General features: G+C 41.3%; 1 protein-coding gene across 1 annotated transcript in view; it reads left to right on the top strand.

The window, feature by feature from the left end:
* Positions 1-24,301, top strand: part of Ctnnd2 (catenin delta 2) — an 804,610-nt gene that overhangs the window by 743,074 nt on the left and 37,235 nt on the right. The window contains 2 exon segments of the mRNA XM_076916393.1: positions 14,049-14,259; positions 20,452-20,536. Of these exon segments, the coding sequence (XP_076772508.1) occupies positions 14,049-14,259; positions 20,452-20,536 (296 nt within the window).

The raw sequence follows: 24,301 nt of genomic DNA, 5'->3' as shown, positions 1-24,301 counted from the left end.
TTACAGAACATTACATAAGACTCTCTAGTACTGATAGCACCTAGTATGAACAGAAGCTCACTGTTGGAGGCACTAGTTAGCTTGTCAGTAGGTACCAACAGAGAAATCAGTTGTTTGAGTTTAGGACAACAAAAGCTTAAGTGAATTTAAAACAGGAAAACTTCCTGCATTTGAATAGCAACATTGAGAATTCTTCCATATGTGCTTACTTAATTGGTTAAGAGAAAGATGAAAGTTTCAGTAAATACTACATCTTCCTTATACATCTTTATGTCTCTAAACAAGGCATGGATGAATAGAGTCACAGGAAGCATGCATATAAAGATAGTGCATTTAAGAATAAGGCAGCCTAGCAGCTCCCGGAGCCGATGTAAGCATAAATTTTCTCTTGCCATCTTATTATTTTAATGTTTGAAAGTTTATACGTGTATGTAGTGTTTGGATCGAATCTATTCCCATTCTTTCCCCTTTACATTTCTCCTATATCTTCCCTGCCATTTATCTGCTCCAACTTTATGTGCTCTTGATAGCCCTCTGAGTCCACTTAATGCCGCCTGTGTGCACATGGGTCCAGGACCATCTAGTGGAGCAGGGGTAGCCTCTCCGGGCTCACATCCCTGAAGAAAACTCTCCAAGCAACCACCACTCACCAGTAGCTCCTCAGCTACGGGATTTCATGACCACCTTGCACATCCATGCCGAATTTCTTCTCAGTTGACCTTACATAGGTCTTGTGTATTCTTTCATATGCACTGTGAGTTCATGTTTGCAACAGCCATGACAGGTTCAGCAAATACCATTTTGCTGCAGACGTTCACTACCTCTGAGTTTTACAGCAGCGTCCCCTCCCACAGATACCTGAGTCTTGGAGAGAGGGGTGTGATCAAGGTGTCTCTTTTACACTGAAGCATTCCTAATCTCTCATTCTTTGCACAATGACCAGTTGTGGGCTTCTATATTAATTTACATCTACTACAAAAAGAATCTTCTCTGGTGAGGATTGAGAGATTCACTAACTTATTAGCATAAGATAAAAGATAAAAACCTAAAGGAACCTTTTATCTATGTCCATTCAGCAGAAGGTCATTATTTGGTTCTTACCTATGTCCTAGGACCTTACCAGTCATGGGACTTTGGCCCAGTGAATGATACCAGACACGAGTTTCATCTTATGGCACTGGCTTTGAACCAGATGAGAAGTGGTCAGACTCCCATAACATTGATGCCATTATTGCACCTGTGGGGGTATGTCATCAGGCCACTTGTTATTTTAGCTCACAGAGTCTGTTTCCACAGTCCAAGGATTCCATTTATTCTGATTTTTATTGGTATTAACTACATCGCTCTGAAATTAAAACATGTTTGGTGGTAAAGACTCATGAATACATGGAAATTGCTTCATAAACATGAGCAGGTAGCAAAAACAATAGAGTGATCCCTTGACTCATAGTTCTCAAGAAGACTTGCATATTCTCTCTGTTCAAGTTTGGAGAAGCCTGGATTAAGCTTATTCATCCAAGTCGCTGCGTTTGTGGGCTTCTATTAGATAATGCAGGACATTAACTTTTCTAGTGTGAAGCAAACTTTCTAATACTAAATCACGCGTCAATGCCTTGGATATCAATATAGTAGTTCCCACAACCAGGCTACATCTTTTAGCAACATCTTATGGAAGTTCTGTTCCAAAGACTTTTCATGGACATGGGAGGCTGTAGCAGAGCGTGTATGCATGAACGCAATTCTCAGAGGTCAAGGCACTCTTCCTTCCTACAGCGCTTGCCCTTCGTTCGTTCCCAGTTGTTCTTTAATTGACCGGTAGACTTCATGTTGTTAGATTGTGTCTGGTACTGAGTTTATAACAGTGTCAGAAAGGTAAGTCCAACAGACTGGTCACAGGACGGAACTCTGATGATGAGTGTCTGTGGGATACCCAACTGAGTAAAAGATGGTGGACAGATCTCCCAGCATTTGGAAGGTCTGTCCTGTGACAGAGTTTCAGGAAAAGATTGAGCAGGGTTACAGGGCAGAGGGAAGATCCTGCTCGTGAGACTTGCAGGGACCGAGATGCAAGAGACGACCTGACACGTGTCATTTAATGTCTCTGAACTGCATTTGTCTTATACGTAAGTTGGAAATTTAATGTCTCCTTTCTGTACTCCTAGGACACTGCAAAACAGAAGTGCCAATAACAGATGTGAATGTTCTTGAAAAAGTGGGACTGTTACGTAACACAGACTGTGAGGAGTAGCGTAGTTCTCTCTTGGTAGCCTTAACTGAAGTTTGTTGTTGTTGTTGTTGTTGTTGTTGTTGTTGTTGTTGTTGTTGTCTTGTTTCTCCATTTTGGCAGTGGTGCAAATGAATTTGCTAAACCAAGAATGCAAAAATGTGATTTTATCATCCATCATTAGGCTACTTGTTTCATTCAACACGGTATCCCAATGTGCTCAGGTCAGAGGATAAACCAGACACCATTCCTGAAACCAAACATTGATTATGGAAATATTAGTTCATGTGTCTCAGGCAGACTATTGCTTTTATGAAATTTTTGTCTTGGGAAAAGGCTTGGTTCGTTGATAGATATCAATTCTAACCACAAAGCAGAAGCCCTTCTCCTGAAGCTATAATCAGCTAAGCTTCAATATTCTCATTTCTGCTAAAATTAGATGATGAGTTGAGATGATTATTTTTGAGGGCTATCATACTTAATATTTAATCAAATTAGTTGAATCCTGTTCAAATGTATCAGCTGCTTACATCATTTTCAATATTTTTAAAAATCAGTTCATGTCTGATTCAGAAAACTCCTGCAGCCAGTCTCCTTTTAATTAGCTGCCACTTTTATTTTTAGAATCGTTCTCATGCTTCTTAAATGTGCATAACCTAAGCACCTTCTGCTTGTTCCATTCAGTTCCTTACAGTCCTTGACACTGACCCAGCAGTGTGATGATTCCTCAGATCTAATTCAGTGACTTCATCTGGATACAACCTCAAGGGGCCAAAAATACAATTCATTGTATATTGCCAACAGATGAAAAGGGATATTTATGGGGGGGGGGGTTGAATAACTCTTAGGGAAGCATACCACACACAGTAAAGTGTAAACATTCTGCCTCGTTTAATAGTTCATTTCTTTTTCGAAACTGCTTACTCTTTGCACCATCTCCTCAAGCCAACTGCTTATCAATTCAGGCATGTGAAATAGATTCTTGTGTATGCTGTAAGTCAGTACTTGTTTTTGAAAATCACACTTATTAGATAAACTATAGGAAACTGTAACCTATCTTCTAGAATGTCTCTCAAGCTCCTGCGAATTTCATGAAGTCATTGTTTTTCATAGCTGTGTAGTACTCCATTATGTAAATGAATCACATTTTCTGTATCCATTCCTCTGTTGAGGGACATTTGGGTTGTTTCCAGCTTCTGGCTATTATAAATAAGGTTGCTATGAACATAGTAGAGCATGTGTCATTGTTATGTGTTGGAGCATCTTTTGGGTATATACCCAGGAGTGGTATAGCTGGGTCCTCAGGTATTACTATGTCCAATTTTCTGAGGAACCGCCAGGCTGATTTCCAGACTGGTAGGAGAGAGAACCTGTAGCGACTATATCCAGAGGATAGGCATGGCCCCCGGTTGAGGGATGGGGTCACCCACCCATCTCAAAAATAGTAATCCAGAATTGCTCAGGATTGAGTGGAGCAGAAACTGAAGGAAAGAGCATCTAGAGACTGTTCCACCTAGGGATCCATCCCATTTGCAGACACCAAACCCAGACACTATTGTTGGTGCCAAGAAGTGCTTGCTGACAGGAGCCTGGTATAGCTGTCCCCTGAGAGGCTCTGCTAGAGCCTGACCAACATAGATGTGGATGCACACAACCAACCATCGGGCTAAGTGAGGGAATACCAATGGAGGAGTTAGGGGAAGGACTGAAGGAGCTGAAGGGGTTTGCAACCCCACAGGAAGAACCACAATATCAACCAACCAGGACCCACCCCGCCCTACCCCCTGTCAAAGCTCCCAGGGACTAAACCACCAACCAAAGAGTACACAGGGAGAGACTCATGGCTCCAGCCACATGTGTAGCAGAGGATTACCTTATCTGATGTTAAGCCCCTTGGCCCTCTGGGGTATGGATCTATGATCCAGAGTAGGGGAATGCTAGGGTGCTGGGGCAGGAGGGGGTGGGTGGGTGGGTGAAGAAATGTAAATAAATAAAATAACCAATATAAAAGAAATATGTATAAAAAAAAGACGAAAGGAAAGGAGGAAACTCATTTTTCCTTTGCAAGTGGATGACAGTGGAAGATAGGTTCTTGGTTGACAGGTTCTTGGTTAGGGATGGGATCCATGGCTACTTTCCCTCTCATCAGCACTGAGACCCTGACTGATGGAACCTATGCAGGTCCCCTCCCTTGCCACAGTGTCTGAGTTCCCGTGTGCACCAGTCCTGTTGTGCTGAAAGACAATGTTTCCTTGGAATCAAACACCCTACCCCGGACCCTAGCCTTTAAAACCTAAGCTTCATGCCTGCAATAGATGACCAGCAGAGAATGAACTCAGTTGTATTGTTTGTAGACCTTTTTATTGTCTCATATTTCTTTATTTGGGCGTTTGTTTGTTTTTGTTTTATGTCTTACTGGTATTTTGCTTGAATATTAATTGTGGTTTTCCATTTTGTGTTTTATGTTTATGTTGAGATACACACACACACACACACACACACACACATATTCTAGTCTGTTTGTGTATAGGTCAGCAGGATCTGGAAGGACTTGAGAGAGGGAAAATGGTGACCAGAATAATTTGTATGAAACATTTTTTTCAATAAACTATGAAAATTTTTTCAATAAAAAAGAGAATTTTACTTAGAAATTATTAGATGTGAACCAGCCTTAATAACTGGTATTCATATGTGGAATAAAAAGAAAGTATGCATTTAGCATGATGCATAAAGTGTGCAAACAGCAGTTCACGCACAGAATACCCTTGCCATCATCCATGAGGATAGCCCATGTCAGAGATGAAGTTGGCTTGGAACCCAATGTGGGGCTTTAAAAACATGAGGGTGCGTCTCCTTTATTTTTCTCTCGGTGCTTTTTTATCCCATAAGCTTCTACGTTGTGATATTGACGTGCATACTTCCACCAGGGAGACAAAGCTAAGGACTGGTTTCCCATACTATCTCCTTTTATGACAAAGTGCAGACGTCACCATGGACATTTGCTTAGCTATGTTATTTGTGACCTTTTGTTGGATGGTCTGTGCACTGTCTGGTTTTGTGTGTCAATGTGACACAAGCTGGAGTTATCACAGAGAAAGGAGCCTCCTTGAGGAAATGCCTCCATGAGATCCAGCCATGAGGCATTTTTTCAATCAGTGATCAAGGGTAGGAGGTCCCCTTGTGGGTGGCACCATTCCTGGGCTGGTAGTCCTGGGTTCTATAAGAAAGCAAGTTGAGCAAGCCAGGGAAAGCAAGCCAGTAAGTAACATCTCTCTATGGCCTCTGCATCAGCTCCTACCTCCAAGTTCCTGCCCTGTGTGAGTTCCTGTCTGAACTTCTTTTGGTGATGAACAGCAGTGTGGAAGTGTAAGCTGAATAAACCCTTTCCTCCCCAACTTGCTTCTTGGTCATGATATTTTGTACAGAAATACAAACCCTGGGCTAAGACAATCTGTCTCACTAATTTTATAGACACAGACAGCAAGCAATGCTGATCCGTTCCAGAAGGCTGATTTGTGGATAGCAGGGTGAGAGGCATATAATAAAAGTCTCAGACGTTAGTTTGAATGATCATTCTCTTTGGACAGAAAGGTATCATTTCCTTTCATTTCGGCTACTTAGATCAGAAACACAGAACTTTAAGATGTGAGAGTCACCTCTTCCAAGTCTCACCTCCATTGCCTGACTTAGAAATTTCTCCATGTTTCTGAGCTCTGAGTTTTTGACAGTCCAGACCATGCTACCTGTAGGGCTGAGATCTGCTAAACCATATGCTATAAACCAAGCAAGTGTCCTAAGAGGAGGCTACAGGTACCAATTTCACAGTCAAAATGCTCTAGTTCCTTAATGAGCTTGTCGTGTCTAATTAAATTTTACTTGGCTTTAAATGCAGCATCTCTAGTAAGGTCATGGTTACAGATTTTATTTACTTGATTACATGCTGGTAAGATCAGGGCTCACTATATACCATGGAAACTTCTAATTAATGAAAGTACACAGGTAGAAAAGGCACTTTATATGTGTGTGTATGCATATATATAATTTCATTTATATACACATACATACATGCACATACACACTTATATAAACATATACACATACATATACATACACACTTATATATACATACACACATACATATACATACATACACGTACATACACACACACATATATATATACATATGCACACATATATACATATACACATATACATATATATGATTCTGAGTTCCACGTCTTCCCTTGGGGTGCCCAGTGCCACTGTACACTGGCCTGGAAAAAATGAAGCAGAGCCAGAAAGTATGGGTCAACAGTATCTCCATCCAGCTTCTAGCTAGGGTGGGTGGGTGGGATGGGGGGGCTTTCTCTGAAGCTTTCAGTGTTACAGCCCTTCTGGACAGGATTCAGTGAAGCAGCTCTCTTAGGCAATATTCAGTGAAACACTTCCCACTCTTTAGTCAGTGTGAACAAGGAGTATATAAACCTCGGGGAGTGGGCAGGGGTTTTCAGGGTGAGTGTCCAGTATTGACTGGAACTGAGGTGCTGGGAATGCTTAATTTACATGAAGACAAATTCCAGTAGTTACTGGACAGTTTCTGAGAGGGGTGGGGGAGAGGTGGGAGGGAGGGAAGGAGGGAGGGAGGGAGAGGGAGGGAGGGAGAGGGAGGGAGGGAGAGAGAGAGAGACAGAGAGAGAGAGAGAGAGAGAGAGAGAGAGAGAGAGAGAATGTTAAACCTGTAATTTGGCCACAGGCTACTTGACTGCCTCAGAGGAGATGGAAGTGGGGTTCATGCCTGGGGTGTGCAGGCCCAGAACAGGGAGAGAGCAGTCTTTACGACTTACCCATGCAGGTGTCAGGATGAGATTTTCAGAGTTTGGTCATACATCTCTTGCTCATACTCTTGCTCCAGGCAGGCTCCCCAGTCCTATGTGCCCACATGTATGTATGTATGTATGTATGTATGTATGTATGTATGTATATATGTCTCAGACTGATCAATGTACGTTGTTACATTTCCAAGCATAGTAGCAGTAGTCTTTGCTGACAGTTGTCTTACCATGTTGTTCTAAGAACTTTCACGAGGATCTTTTCAGTGGATTCTGAAGGATTCATTAGAAGAGGGTTCCATTTGAAGAACGCTTCACTCAAATGCTACGGTGCAGCCTGTTAGATGAGGCACTATACTAAGCACAGAGGAAGTAGGAAGAAAGCCTTATAATGAGCTTAATTTGAAATGTAATGTCAACAATTATACATGTACGTGTGTCATTTAATCACATGTGATCCGTCATTGCTCATAAATCTTTATTTTATTGACCTCGGATTAGTAAGCCACCCAGTTTCTCAGAGTTGTCTGATTGGAATCTGAATGAGCTGCGAGAACCCCAATTTCCACCCCGTATTGTTGATGATGTTAATTTTCACAAGAGGCACTGAGCAACAGCCTGGGGCTTATCACACGGAGTGTGAGCATCCTGTAAGCAGGCTCTACTTTGACACTTAAAAAGGGCGGGGGGCACCGTGGCTGAGCTGAGACTTTAGAAGGGGTCTTAGGTGAGCATCAAGCTTGAGAGAAAATCAGAAATTTTTTACTGACCATAAAGCCGGGTGTCTGTGGTTGTATACCCATTCTAACCAGTAATGCCAAGGCTCCGACAAGTATCCGACCACAGGAGTTAGGTGGTGACTGACATGAGAGCAAGCATCCTCTAGACCAGTGATTCTCAACCTGTGGAGATTGCACAACCTTTTCACAAGGGGTTCCCTAAGGCCATCGAAAAACACAGTTATTTACAGGGCAATTCACAATAGCAAAGTTACAGATATAAAGTACCAATGAAAGTAATTTTATGGTTGGTCACCACCACATGAGGAACCATATCAAAGGGCCACATGACGGAGTGAGAAAGTTCCAGGCCTTATGCTCATCCATACAAGTGTGTGTCACGGTTACCACCACAGGAAGTAGCTCTCTAACCTTTGTTTTAAGAGATTGGCCATCATCATCATTCCATCCTTTAAATAAAGGGGTGCAAGCATCTCTCTGAAACGCCATCAATTACTGCTGACACCTGGTCAAGATGAGGATACCTGTCACAGCTAAATGGGGACTCATTTGTAAAACCATCATTATTATTATTATTATTATTATTATTATTATTATTATTATTATTATATACAGTCTCACTGTATGGCTCAGCCTGGCCTCTAACTTCATGTCTCCAAGGACTGAGATGCTGGGTGTAAGCTGTCGTACTCAACTCTTCTGTTACATTTTTTAAAAATGGGACAGTTATCACTATAAATGTTGTCACATAAAAATCTGCAGAATGCCGTACATACGTAATGTTTCATATCCTATATTTTCTAAGGTAAAGGAGAACATATCTTGGTGTCTAGGAAACTCCAAAAAATGGTTTACATTTAAATTTTTATTTTATTTATTTGATGGATTGATTGCATGCTACTAGCTTGATTTTGGGATTTAGAGAAGGCAATTTCAAAAACAGGTCTTAAAGGACACAAGATGTGAATCTTAGCCCTGAGTGACTGAAGACAGGATATATTAGTAAAGCTGGCTTGCTTCAGAGTGATAATGTTTAAAATAAAACAGTAGTAGTAACTATAGCAAAAAACACAGCTCCCGTTCTCCCAGTATTAGAGACTTTCCTTTTGCACATGCGTGTGCATGCATGCATGCATGTGTCTGTCTGTGTGGTAAAAAGTATTCTAAAACATTCACCTATAGCACTTGTCCAGTATTCTTTTTCCTCACTGGCTGAGAACGGGCCAGGAGACAAGCACCTGACTTGGGGTTCCAGAGATCATCTAGAGTCTAGGAAGGCTGCCTGTGTTCATTGGATTCGACTGGCACTGCCTCCTTCAGTGGTACTCATCTTTCTTGCACCCCCTGAAGGGTAACATGAATGTGCATACTGATAACAACACAGTCTACATCAGCAAGTGTATGGTCGTTCATATGCATTTGTCTTTAGTGACCAGTACTTTCTCAAAAGCAGACATTAAAATTGGTCAAATAGAGTAAGTTAGTTTACAAAATCTGCACAATAACTTTTATAACATAATAATAGTAATCCTTTGTAAAACCCCTGTCATGAAATTTCAATCTAAGCACCATATTAGTTTGTACCATTTTAAATAAACAGACTCAGATCAACCACCTAGTAAGACTGGAAGTGGCCATTTACAATGTCTCTATTAATACTTAAGAGAAGAAATGAATGGGATCGTGCATAAAATAGATCCCACTGATGAAGAAGCCTGAAAATGCATGGACTCTCTTTGCACCTTAGGTTAAAAATACTGAAACCTCTTTAAGTCTTTAAAGTAATATGTCCTCCCTTGCCTTAGCTAGTCTAACCACTTGTACTCACCACATGGGTGACTGTTAAATTACTCATTGGGAAACATTCTTGAATTTCACTTTTGTAAAAGGTTTTTTTTTTCAGAAAATATTATTCTTAAAAGACAGCAACTTAAAGTAGTCTGAGACTATACTGTTATTAGATTCTTTCAGTTCTTTAATTGTAATATATTACAACACAACATATATGTGTGTGTATACATACACATACACACATATACATGCAGTGTAATGTTACACACACAAACACAAGTGTGTATAACTGTTTACCTCCACCTGTCTATGCGGTTGCACTCCAGGTGTCCAGTAGGTCTCTGGACCCTGCAGAACTTCCAAGCCGTTTTCTCTCCAGTTTCCAGGACAGGCTCTATCTGCTGCCACACCCTCTCCCTCCCTTGGCCCTAGAGCCACATGTCTCTGTCCATTTCTATCATTAAGGAGAAAAGAAATGAGCAATCCCATCTCCTTGACACTATTAAACTGTGAAAGTAAGTTTGACCCACTCACTCCTTAGATCATCCTGCTGCTTCTGACACAAAGATGGACTTCTCAGACCTCACAGACCCTAAAGATTAGCTGGGGTTTGGAGAGGGGAGGGGACCAGTGTTGTCCTTACTACGTAACAGGAATGGCTTTTCCTAGCGTTCAGGAACACTGGGGGTGAGAGCAGCTACAGAGCGTGGAGCAGTCAGAGACAGGCCACCTCAAGTCGTGCTGTTGAAGGTTTCTACAGGGACCCAGGTCAGAGAGCCCAATTAAGAAAAAGACCACGTTTCTCCCCTTTTAATCTTATTGACCTTTTAATGTAATAGAATGTTCTTTATAGAATACCAATCTGATCTTGCCCCTTCCCCAGTTTACAGGCAATTCTTAACGGAATGTCCACCTCCTGTGAGAAGCCTTCCACAACCACCCCAAACCAAACCAATTTTCATCTTCCCCAAACTGCTCTTATAAGCCCAGGGCAGAGGGTCACTTGTGGCTGTCATTATTCTGTAGAGCATGTTTCCCTTTCTCCCATTGCTGAGCCTCAGAGTTTCCAAACATCAAAAAGAGCTGAAAAGCTTTTCTACTGTCCAAATTTCTCATGCTAATAGCATTCCCACTCAGATGGAAGACGGTGTGTCAATTGTTCTCAACGCGGAAACAAATACATTGAAAGGAGCCTTATGTTCTTAAAGTAACCTGCAAAGTCACCCAAGTGGTCTTGTACCTGGGAGTAGTTGCACTCGCTTGACTTCTTCACTTGGCTAGTTACAAGGATAGGTAGGCTTGGATAACTTGAGAAGAACCCCTAGCAGCCCAGGAAGGATCTGCGTGCTATATGCTGGGAACAAGATGGTTCCCATGAGTTTCCAGCAACAGTGACTCCTGGTCCTTTTTATACTGGGCACATGGCATGATACACAGAGTGGAATGGAAAGCTGACTTCTAGTGGGGTAGTATCCCTTCTCGTGACCATTACAGAACAGTTGTGTCTTATAGGCCTTATCAGTCAGGAAGCTATGAAGAAACCATATATAATTCCAATATAGTTTTATGTATTTATTTATTACATACTTAGAGACAAGGTCTCAAGTAGTCCAGGCTGCCTTCAAGCTTTCTGTGTCCAAGGATAGATGACCTTGAGCTTTTGATCCTTCTGGCCCCGCCTCCCAAGTGCTAGAGATCAAACCAGGATTTCCTACATCATGCCTGGTAAGCAAGCTCTCTTCTAACTAAGCTATAACTTTGCCTCTGTGATTGTTTTAAGTTAAAACAGAAGAAAAAACCTAAGAAATTCTGCAGGTAGTTCTCTTCTTTTAATATCTTTTGCTTTCAACCCCTCCCAATATTGAGATCACAAGATGAGTCTTCCACACTCAGTGTAAGTGTGTACACCCCGCATACTCAGTGAAGTGTCTCTCAATCCCACTGTCAGAACTCCCTCCCTCTATCACTTTTTGTACAGAGGCAGAAGGAAAGGACATGTCCATCTTCTCACAGTGGTTGACAGATTTGTCTTCCAGTGGCTTGCGATAGAATCACAGGCTGAGCTCAACAGCAGCAAACTCTTCATCAGAGCTGAGTTGATTTAATGATCAATATATCAAGCAATTTGCTTCAAGGACTATCCACATTCAAAGCACCCTCTCCCAAACACTTTGAATGTCTCCATTAGAGAATAAATATGCCACATTTGGGGGGTTTTGAGTCAAAGCACTTCTGTCAGACGCTTCCTCGGCTGTCATCAACTGAATGCAGATACTCTTCTATTTCCGTAATTTAAACATCAGCATTTTCTGTCCATGCTAAAATAAGGATGAGAGCAGATATCAAAATATCATATTACAGAACCCTGTGTTTTATTTATTACTGCCTGGAGCTAAGATATTGCCTATTCCCGTGGGATTCTTTCTCCTGCCCTATGTTGCCACTTGCTAGACAGTTTGTCAACAGAAGAAGGTATTGGTTAGAGGCAGGTTGCAGGTAAATTATTTCATGTAACTATTTGGCTGCATATGTCTAGTTGGGGGATGGGAGGTGTGTAAGGGACATAACTTGGAACATTTGCCAGTTTCAGACCCCTGAAATTTAGGGACAGCCAACTTTGCTGCAGGCTCTTGTTTACCTCCAGAAGTAAATTAAAGGAACAGAATTGGAAGCAGCGGGTGGGACACATTAATTGTCTTGCTGGCCTGTTGGTAATGTCTAAAGTGCTTTGTAGTCTAAAAACACTCCATAAATCCGTCACTGTAAGTACCTTGATCACTGGGAGAAGCAAGATTAGTGATGATAAAGTGAATTAAAGACGCCGAGCTGGGTTTTATTTTATTTTTCACACAAAGAAAAACGTGCCAGATTAATAAATGCTGTGTTACAGAGCCATGCAATAAAAGCTCACAGAAGACAAGGTTACCACAATGCACAGGATTGTTTGTCAAGGTCGCCTCCCCTGCTTGTGATCCAACTGTTGTTAAATTATACAGCTCCCAGTTGTTGGGAGGCCCACATGACAACCAAGCTGTTCATCTGCTACATATATGCAGGGGTCCTAGGCCCAGCCTGTGCTCCCTCGTTGATTGGTGGTTCAGTCTCTGTGATCCCCCAAGGGTCCAGGTTAGTTGACCCTATTGGTCTTCCTGTGGGGTCCCTGTCCACTTCAGGTCCTTCAATCCTTCTCTTAACTCTTCCCTAAGGCTCCCAGAGCTCCATCTAATGTTTGAATGTTAAGTCTCTGCATCTGTTTCCATTGGCTACTGGGTAGAACATCTCAGAGGACGGTTATACTAGGCTCCTGTCTGCAAACCTAACAGAGTACCATTAATAGGGTCAGGAATTGGTTCTTGCCCATGGGGCAGTCATCTGTTGGTCATTCCCTCGGTCTCTGTTCTAGATCTGTCTTTGTCCCTGCACATCTTGCAGGCAGGACACATTTTGTGTCAAAGGTTTTCTAGGTGGGGTGTCTGCCCTTATCCTCCCACAACTGGAGCAGGGGCTGTCTCTGAGCCCGTTGCCTGCCTGCCTTTAGATTCCAGAGGGCCCTAAATAGACAGCTTTCTTTGGTCTCAGTGAGAAAGGATGTGTATAGTCCCTCAAAGACTTGATATGTGTGGGGAGGCGGTGGGGGTGGGAGTTGACCTCCAGTGAAATGGGGGAGGACTTGCTTAAGGGAGTACTGGGAAGAGAGGAAGAGCTAATATTGGGTTGTAAAGTGAATAAATAAATGAATAAATTATCCTACAGACCAATCTGTCTTGGCTGTGTCAGTCACCATACATTTTACTTACTTCTGTGGATATCAACATGACATCTGTTGAGGCTGTGGCCTCTGTTGATCATGGAATAAATGCTCGCTGTGGGTTTTCTCATCTAATCTTAAAAAATGGTTTTAGACAGTGAGTATCCTATTGTTCTTGCTTTAAAGACTGAAAGGCATAAAGTTACTCCTAAAGAGAATCAATGGTCGATCTGTGGAGTCCCAGAGCCCAGTCCTTTGCCATGAGCAAGTACAATTGGTTCTCTGTACTATGCGTTTCTCAGGCAGAAGTCAGTCAACCAACGGCAAATCGAAATTATTTGATTAACATTCATGTATGTTGATCACATGCAGATTTTTTTTTTAATAATATGGCATCAACTGCTTTCACACAGCATTTATACTGAGTCAACTAAGAGAAGTAGACAAGACATGATTAAATGTGTGAAGTGAGAGGCACTCGTGCTGATTTCTGTAGGACCTGGGCATCCACAGTGTGTTGCTGAGGATGTCCTGGACCCAGTAACATCCTGGACACCTTTACTGCTCCTTCTATGTGTGTATTTGAAATACGCTGCACAGATGAGCATCCAGTGTCTGCTTGCATCCTCTTTTCCTCCTCTGTTCCCGTCTCTCCACTGTTCATCTTCCTCCACCTTGACCTTTTCTAAACTGTTCCCTTCTTTTCTTTTCTAAAGGCAAATATGCCATGCGAGACCTGGTCCACCGGCTTCCTGGTGGGAACAATAGCAACAACGCGGGGAGCAAGGCCATGTCAGATGACACCGTGACGGCTGTATGCTGCACCCTGCATGAGGTGATCACCAAGAACATGGAGAATGCCAAGGCCTTACGGGATGCTGGCGGCATCGAGAAGTTGGTCGGCATCTCCAAAAGCAAAGGAGATAAGTAAGTTTGGGTCAGTGTGGGGGTGAAGGTGACATTGTCTTTGCATTGGAGTAAGTCAAGAGGGCAACATTGTCTTCACATTGGAGTAAGTCAGGGCCAACACTGTCTTTGCATTGCTAAGGTAGACTTCATGTCCCAGTCTGCATTCTAGTTCTTTCTGTGCATGGCATCCAACCAGCTTAGCCCGGATACATGCATGACATTATCTCCCTGCCATTGAACCCCATTTGTAGTTGCCAGTCCCTGGGTCAGTGGACCCCCATCCTTTGGTTCAGGAGTCTTCTCTCTGCATTCTTCCTATGGAATCAGAAAGAACTAAAATTAATCTAGTCTCCTCCTTTGCTTGCTGTGAGATCCTTGGCAGGTTATTAAATTTAACAAGTTACTATGCTCTCACTTTCCAATCTAAAACTGAAGGCAGGTCTGTCATGAGACCATTCCCAGAATCCGTGATCATCAAATCTGAGAAGTGGGAGGAGACTGGTAAAGTAGGGCTTTCAGCCAAATGGAGCAAAAAGAGGCAAGATTTGGGACTTGGTATCTAAGTCACTGCACCACCCCCATAGTGAGAATGTTTCCTGTGATTTAATAAACAAAGGTACCTTACTGTATGTAAACAAACAAAAACAAAACAAAAAAACAACCTTCATCTCCCAGAATGCTAGTGTATCAGCTAGCATATCAACCTTTACAGAAACCTTCTCAGCTCTTAATTAAATTTCATCTTCTGTAAGTCCCTCTGAGTAATCAAAGAAGATTAAATACACGAACATTTTATTATCAAGGCCCTGCCTACTTCTTGTCTTTTCATCCCCTCTCTCCCATTCCTTTATATCCAAGTGTTAAATAATTAAATATTTCTTTCCTTATTGAAGATGGTAAGGAACGCTCTTTGAGACTCTCTGGAAATTTCGTCTCCTTATTTCATTTAACTCAGGTTATTGGCAATGTGTTATAAAAGTTTGGGGAGAGATGTTTAATTACCCCTCGACCCTTAAATAGGTTCATTCAGCAGTACAGTGTAAGATTTGAATATCTTCTTATTTCAAGGAGTGAAGCCCATCGGAGTCAGGCAGTCATGCAATGTAGATTTGGGGCTTGAATTATATACAGCTCGTGATGTTCTGTGTAAAACATGAAAATAAAATAAAACACCACAGTTCACAGTCAGGACTCCACATAGCCTTCTTCGTATTGCTTCACCAAACTTGTAACTCTCTAGAAAGAGAAGTGCTTACTTGCCTTGAGAGTTGTGAGGCCAATATATAGTTGTTGTTACTGTTTTTGTTTTAAGCGTATACACTTAACGGCACAATAAAACAACAGTTGACAGGAACACTCCGTTTGCCTGTATTTATGGGACATCTCAAGGTTAAAGAACTTTCTCTGAATTTAAAGACAACAAAGCTGGGGCTGGGTGGCTGGCCATCTATCTCATCCCTTCAGTTGTGTGAGTATCTCTCAGCAGTAAGTGACACTCACTGAGCCTTGAGGAGAAAGAAATGCTCTAGTCAGTCTCATGGCCAAAAAAAACTATTTGGTGAAAATATTTAAAAAGTGCTCTTGGAAAAATAATCTATGAATAAGGCAACTCCTCATTGGTAACTCAGAAAATTGCCCTGTAAGATTTGGTCAAGGCTTGGTTGCCATAAATGTGCAGGTGTTTTGTTTTGTTTTGTTTTGTTTTGTTTTGTTTTGTTTTTTATCTGTAGACGATCTCATGAGTGTCCTTTAATCTGACTAAACATCTCTTCACTAATAGCCACTAGCTTTATCTGATTGTTCCTTTATCCCTTTTTCTTTGTCGACAGCCTGGAGGTGTGACTTTACTAACAGGTGTTAAATGAACTGGTCTCTTTCAGTTGTAGTGGTAGCCCTTCCATTTTCCCATGTGCTGTATCTCTCTTGTATATGAATATGCTGACAATTAGAGGATCTAAATAAGGCTTTTATAACGTCTCATGTCCTACCCACATTTTAGTTCATCGTGGCTGTTCACTGCTTTCTCAACAAAAGTAGTTTAGGGCATTGCTCTGAGTCTTAGCATAAAACTCACAATTCTTGCTGAATCAGTCCAATGGTGACGGCTAGCATTAAGACCCATGTGAACCTCTAGGCATGCTTTATTAAAACAGAAAAAGGTTTTAGGAATAGAACTTTTGAACTGGGGATCAATAACATGGTAGGGATACCAGTTCTTTCCATTTAACCTAACAAACTGTCACAAATATGCCCACACTAAGCTGCTCTTTAATAACTTGCTTCTAGAACTAAGTTCAGTCTAAATATGATTTCTCTTTGAAAAAGCATAGGAACAAAGATGACAGAAAGCAAACAAACAAAAACCACAAAACAAACACAAATATGCCTAGCTGTCGTCCTTAAATGTCTGTGCATTTGCATCTAAGTTCGTGCAAGCCTAAATATGTAGTGATATGAACACAGCACACAAGTGAGGTACCATGGTGTATTGGAACCACACCGAATGGTTTTGCCAAGACGGTCAAGGCAATTGTGCTCCGCTCTGCTCCTCTGTGACTGAGCGGTATAGCCATGAGAAATCACACCATCAGACAGGCATCTTCAGCCACCCCTGATAGCTCCCACGAAGCTCAAAGCACTGTGGGATTGCCACCAACACTTACAGGAGCCGACTCCACAGTTTTGAAGCCTGACGGCTTACTGTATTTGCATCATTTTTAAGCACACATTGCGAAATTCTATCACGTCCATCTGTTTCTCATATGCCTTTTCATGATCTCAACCATCATGTTGAATCTGTTGTTGTACTTTATCGTGAGGCAGAGAAGTTATTTACAGACTGAACTGTTGCTTGTCAGTAGAGACCTGTGTACTAAGGCTCAGGCTCGGCTCGGGTTACAAGCAGTTGGGAACACTCAGTTGTTCTGGTCCTTCAGTTGGTAGTTACAAAGCTTGAAGTAGGTATCTTTATGACAATAGTCTAGTGGAAGTATCAAACAAACAGGCTAAGAAAAGGGCAGCATTTCTTTTGACCTTCACAAGTTATTACAATGCCACGCCATACTGGCATTCTAATTGAGAGGCTAACCTGATTTTCATTACACATTCACAGTGTCTATTTTGTAACTAGGCAAGAAGTTGAAATAAAAAAAAATTTACACTGTGTCGGAGGAATTTTTCATGCTAAATGTGTCAGCCACACCACCACTACCTGAATTTTAATCATGTTCCTCCATGGTTGCCTGGGCATTGCCAGAGAAAAATATCCAAGTAGCAGAGGTAAATACAACAGCGTTTAGTCTTTGTTTCACCTTGATTACATAAGGCCAAAAGGAACAGTAATCTGTATCCATGAAACGGTCTCAATTTCTCTAAGTTACAAGGATTTAAATTTAAATTTAAATTTAAAGCAAAGGGTGTGATATTATCATAAATTATAGAATAATTAAACATCCATTCATCTTAGTGAAATAAAATAAATGTTACCTTGTAACTAATGCATTATGGAGAAAAATCAAACTTATAAGACTTCGGTTTTTTGTTGTTGTTGTTGTTATAGTAGAGCCAACATTGGATTTTTTTTTCTCAGAAATAAGGAGCTGTCACTGCTGCTCTTCTGTAAATGGATGAAGAAGCTTTAATCTTAGCTTACATGAGTTACAAACATGAAGACCCAGAAAGAATAGCAGCTAGACTGTGCACCACGTCCCGATAGCCCATGATATCACTGCAAAATGCTTGTCCACAAAATGTTCATTTATTTGGCTCTCAAACCCAAGCCCACCCCAACCCATCTACCATCCGCTTCCTTTGAATTTCAAAGGCTGTTTTATTTAAAATATGTATTTTTATTTATTTATTTATTGAGATTTCATATGAGTTCTATAAAACAATTCCACCCCCTCTTTCCTATTCCCAACTCCCAATCCCTCAACTCCCTCTAAAATTCATAATCTCTTAAGACCTTTATAATTTGTTTTGTTGAGAGACAGAGATAGAAAGACTATAATCTAATGGGTGCATTTAGTGTTGCTCTTATGTGCATGTTTTTAGGACTGACCACTTGAGATTGGATGACTTACCAGGAAACCTGTTCCTGAAGAAAACTGACTCTTTCTCTCTCAGCACCCATTAACTGCCTAAAGATTGTCATCTAGGAGTGGGACCTTATGAGAGCCCCCCCCATGCACATCCATTCACATTGGCTTGTCACTTGGTGGTGGTGTTGTGTAGATATAGTTTAGATAGCCATATTGTTGAGATTTCCTGAATACAGCATTCCCGTCTTAACTAGAAGACACTGTCTAATAACAGGTGTCTTGGCCCTCTGACTGATAGTTTTCAGTGGATCTGTCATCCATAATAGTCAGCTTCTAGACTGTTCCTTGCTTTGAAAGCCTCGTTAGTTATAACATCTTGTCCAACACCAGGAGTCACATGGACCACAAGCCTACAGTCCAGATCCTATCCTCTCCTTCTTGTTTTTGTGTAATATGGCATTGTATGTACAAAAACATATCCTTTCTTTCTTCTTGCTGGAGTGACAGTGAATTGAGTAAATGTGACAAAGGACTATATGGCTCCCAAAACTATCTCACTCCTCACAAGAATAAACAAACTGGCCTGTAAGGTAGACCGTATCAATGGTGGCCACTAGTGCAGCCAGCATCTGCTACTTTGTGGGGTTTTCATTCTTCTTCTCCACTCCTTTTATTTCACCCTTTCAACCCCTAACACTAGATAGGAGAGAAGGAATGGTTAGAGGGGAAAGGGGGCAATGTTATCCTTAGACTACTTCCTGCTGATCAGAGTTGTTGAGTTCCTTAGGGCAAGTTTGATCTCTGTAGTCAAGATACCTAATTTCTTCTTACTTCTTCTTTGTGCATGACTATTTAACAAACCATGACCAACAGCAACCAACCAACAACCGACCCCACTTCTTGGGGCCCTAGCATTTATCTATCCTCTGAAAAGTTTCCAGAATTCCAAACATCACACAGTCACAGAAACCATCTGCAGCTGGCAAAGTCATGCTTCTGCTAGAGCATGAGGCAAATCATAGTCAACTGCTACAGACAGTCTGAAGCACCTCCAGATCCCATACCCGGGATTAAAACAAAAACATTCCCACAATATTTCTGTGTTTTTCAAAGAAACCAAAATTCTCACCATACTCTGGAATTAGGAAGTTGGTGGTAAACCAGTCTGTTAAAACTAAGATCTACAAGTAGTTAAAAGCCTCTTTAAGAAGCACCTGTCAGAGGATCTTTCAAGAATCTGGTAGGAATTGTGAATCAATATGGCTATACTGACCTAGTCTCTGTTTTGATGTACAGATTGGCATTGAAACAAAAAGTAAGAGGTGGTGCCTTTGTAGCATTTGCAAAGGCAACCAGAGAAAAGATTAATAAACTAGAAGTTCCTGTGACCTTGATCCAAAGGACTTGAGTATACAGGTCTTCATAGATTCTTGTTCACAGACATTCTTATGTATCTATGGGGTGTGTGTGTGTGTGTGTGTGTGTGTGTGTGTGTGTGTGTGTGTGTTACAACACTGCTGCAAAAAAAATTTCTAAATCCAGCCAGTCCTACTGAATCACTTTTCCCAAACCCCATATTTCTCCTCCATTTCATAAAGACTGTCTTAATTAGAATTTTATTGCTGTGAACAGACACCATGACCAAGACAACTCTTAGAAAAAACAACATTTAATTGGGGCTGGCTTGCAGGTTCAGAGGTTCAGTCCATTATCATCAAGCAGGAACATGGCAGTGTCCAGGCAGGCATGGTGCAAGAGGAGCTGAAAGTTCTACATATTCATTTGGAAGCTGCTAGTAGGAAACTAGCTTCCAGGCAGCTAAGATTAAGGTATTAAAGCCCACACCCACAGTGACACACCTACTCCAACAAGGTCACATGTTCTAATAATACCACTTCCTGGGCCAAGCATATACAAACCATCACAGAGACTTTCTCCCTAAATGTCACTGTTTTTATATGTGTATTGTGAAAATTCTTTGCCAAACTTGAGTGCCTTCCTGCCTGTTACCTTTCCAGGCATGTTGCTGAGAAAAATGGGAATTAGGGAAACAATATTTTACCGAAGAGAAAAGCCGAGAGGGTGCTGACTTTGATGTTTCCTGAAAAGACAGTGTGGTTCCAAAAGAAGATACCACCATCATCTGCATTTCCTGTCTTTTCTTTATCAGGCACTCTCCAAAGGTGGTCAAGGCTGCTTCTCAGGTCCTTAACAGCATGTGGCAGTATCGAGATCTGAGGAGTCTCTACAAGAAGGTAAGACTCTTACCTTCTCCTGGGCTCCTGGGCTCACAGATTTGGGGCTCAAAGGTGCCAAATATGACCATAGTAAGAAGTATCCCATATATAGGAGGTGTTTGTCAAAAAGCCTTAGCTGAAACAAGAAAGTCGGGTTTATAAGAAGAAACCTTTTATCCATATACCAAGATATCAAGAAGGCTCACACCTTCTTTACTAGCCATATCTGAACTCACAGAATCTTACACCAAACCGTCTCTTTTGATTCCCTGACAGACTATGATTTTTTGTGTATGTGTATTTGAAAGATTATGGGGGCACATATGCCACGGTGTTCATGTGAAGATCAGAAAACAACTTGCAAAGTTGGTTCTCTCCTTCCTTCCACCTTCACGTGGGTTTCAGACTTGCGCAGCAAACACCTTTGCCTGCAAAGCCATCTTTTTAGCCCTGTGATTTCTTTTATCTTAAAATGCTCATTTACTTATTCACACGTTTATTTATTTTACATGTGTGTGTGCCTAAGGGTATGTATGTGGATGCAGGAAACCACAGAGGGCTGAGGACAGAGAGTGTACCGGATGTAGTTAGAGGAGATTGTGAGTCACCATGGGGGTGCTGAGAAAGGATCTGGAGTTTCTACAAGAGTAAGGAGTTATCTGAACTAGCGAGACACCTCTCCATCCTCCTTCTCCTTCATTTTTAATCAACACATAATAAATATATGTATTTATAGAGTACAGCATGCTGGCTCAGTACATATATCCATTGGTTATTGGTCCACTCCAGATATTTACCTCAACAATGTTCTTAATCATGTATCATTCTTCATGTTGAAAAAAATTTAAGATTCACCCTTCTAGCTATTTTGAATGCCTGATACAATATTTCCAATAATACTAATTCACTTTATAGAAAAAAAAAAGTTGTAGTAGACCAAAGAATCATACATTTAGGAAATTTGAAAAAAAATTATTTAAAAAACATCAACAGTTTTGAGCAAGTAAATGCAGAGAGGACACGGGGCGGTGGGACAAATAATTCAAGAAAAAACGATGGAGTCAAAAATATGGCAGATGAAAAAAAAGCAAAGCAAGCTGCAGTAGCTGCTCTGTGTTCTAGGCCCTGAAGAGTCTGCCCAGAGGACATAGATGAAGGTCTTCCTGACCTGCATGGATCACGGGAGGCTTGGCATTCATTCTGTATGCTCAATGGCAAGCAGGAAGCCATATTTTGTATTTAAAAGTTTCTTCACTCTCAATGTGATCAAAAACTAAAACCTGGAAAGTCCCATTTCTGGAGATTTTGGCTCTGTAACTCAAAGCTTAGTTCCACTGAAGAAAGGATGCTTAAATTTTCTTTGGGGTTTGGGAGCCAGGTGGGCACTTCTTAATAATAACATTTTTCTAAGACTTCTGTTTTTGTTATTCCTAGTTGATGATGTGTGGAGTGTTTAAATCTCACTAATCAGTAGAGATGTAAGACATCATAAATGTGCAACAAAGATGACCAAGATTAAGAAAGAAAAAACAGGGCTGGTCAAGATGGGTGGCCTCCATGCACCAGCCAAGGAGCCTCCTGCTGAGAGAGCCAGCATCACTCTGTGTGTCCCATGCCACCAGCCCCTGCAGGCCAGCAGCCTCTTGAGCAGGGATATGAGGTCACATGCAGTGTCTCACATCATAAGGCATGAGAGCCCTCTTGCCAGAGGCACATTTTGTCATCACCAAGCCTATGGGGAAAGTAAAATATTTTTTACTGGCTCTTGTATGTTTTAGTCTATTTTTAGATTTCCCCCAAAGACCCTCCTTCTCCCCTGAAGCACTTTAAGATTATAAAATGCAACCTGTGCACTTCTCTTTTCAAGCTTTCCTGTGCTTCTAGACATGGTGTGCTTAATTTGACACATAGACTGTGAGGTACAGGAATGTTTCAGATTGGTGATAAACGTTTCTAAATATTTTCCTTTTTAAGATGAGCAAATGTTTGGGGGCTCTTTTCTGTTTTGTCTCAGATGCTAACCTCCATGGTCTTTGCTTAGCTTCTCCTTGAGTTCCTCCAGAAGCCAAGTGAAATTTCCCTCAGAAAAGGTCGTCCTGTTAAACAGATAGGCAGACATGCTGATCACCCTTAAATTGAATGGAGCTAGTGGTTCCAAGCCAGTGGCTGCAGAAGCTCCAGGAGATACTACCTCCCACAATGCACCTGTACTCACATCCAGGGCGTGCCCACTCCTCTGCAGTACACCTGCTCATGCTATGTGCACCATGGGAAAGCAGCTTTGAGAAACTCTCAAGCTATTTATTGAATGGTAGTGTGTGCTTTTCACTGAAGGTTGTTGGTTTTTTTGGGGGGGGGAGGGGTTGGTTTTTACTTTCTTGGTAGTAGAGTTCAAAAAGCATAATTGTCTTTCTATTTTCATAAAAAGAAGAGCGTGTTGACAGGAATTTAATGACGCTAAACCTTAAGAGCTGAGATGATTTAAAATGTGTTTCACATGAGCACATTCAAGAAGGATGGGCTGGAGAAATCAATGTGATGTTTTTAGTTGGTCCATGATTAAAAAATGTTGAGAAAGAGCTGTTCTTAATCATTTCTAAATTACACAGTTGTGAAATGAAACAGGCGCCTCTGGGCTCAGTGTCACACGTTCTCTGGATAACAAGGCTGAGCATTCCCCTTTGAAAGTCCTGCGAAAAAGGCCGGTTTATTCTTCATCTTCCATTGTCTTTAATCGTCAGGGCAACCGATTTCTGCTCTGTGCCTCGCTGACAATTTATACACCACTGAAAAGCTATCTGATCCATATCTTTTAATTATCCTGATTTCAAATCTACTTATTAGGATCTATTAGAGATCAGTAATGAAGGGCTCTAAGGAAAACTGAAAGCACAGAGGCCATGACTGTGGGTGAGTATGAAAGGCAGAGCAATTGGCAACTCTTACTTTCTGAATTGTGTACTTTAGGTGTTGAAGCATGGCTCAAAGGGGGAAAAAATTATACAGCTAAATCTTGAAGAATTTAAAATCTTTATAATAAAGAGTTTGAGGTAAGAGCATTATAAAAGGGAACACCTAACTGGGAGATGGAAATTGGGGTATCTGAGACCCAATCTGGGTATCAGTTAGGTCTCAAGACCCAATCCATCAGTGGATTCAGTTCACGTGCAGCCAGGCCCAGAGGCCAGACATGCACATTGTCAGCTCATCTGTCTTGTTTTTCAGAGATGCATTTAATCAGCTAGAAAACTTGGGCTCTGTGGGTTCTGAACAAAACAAAAAACTGTGGTTTATTCATGATGCATTTGGTGCCCCCAAAATATATTCGTGTTACCTGGACCTTCAAGTGGAGTGGAGCCCATCTGGATTATCCACTTCAGGAAAAATACTCACAGGTTATCACAGGAGCATTACCTAATGCATCAGCATTTCTAAACAGCTCTTATGTTTAGCTAACCTTACACGGACTTATAAAATCCCTTCTCTGTGAACGACTAGTGAATGGTTCATAAAAGCAAGTGAAGGCAATTGCGAGAGTACTTGGATTCATGGGAAACCAGAAGTGCTTGTCTTTATAGAAACTTGGGACTGAAAATAAGGCCCCTGACAAATGAGTACTTCTGTTTGACCATGTTTGAGGACACTTAGAAATGGTGGCTTGGGGAAATAGGAAATTAACTTGGGAGAAAGGTATCAAAATACAAAAATAGCTACCTAAATTCTATGTGACTCTTGGTGATCTATCCATGAGCAGTCACCAATAAACAGCATAGATGACACAGT

This window comes from Arvicanthis niloticus, chromosome 19 (assembly GCF_011762505.2).
Source record: "Arvicanthis niloticus isolate mArvNil1 chromosome 19, mArvNil1.pat.X, whole genome shotgun sequence".
NCBI lineage: Eukaryota > Metazoa > Chordata > Mammalia > Rodentia > Muridae > Arvicanthis > Arvicanthis niloticus.
The sequence above is the reverse complement of the archived record's forward strand: the minus strand, read 5'-3'. Positions and strand labels throughout refer to the sequence as shown.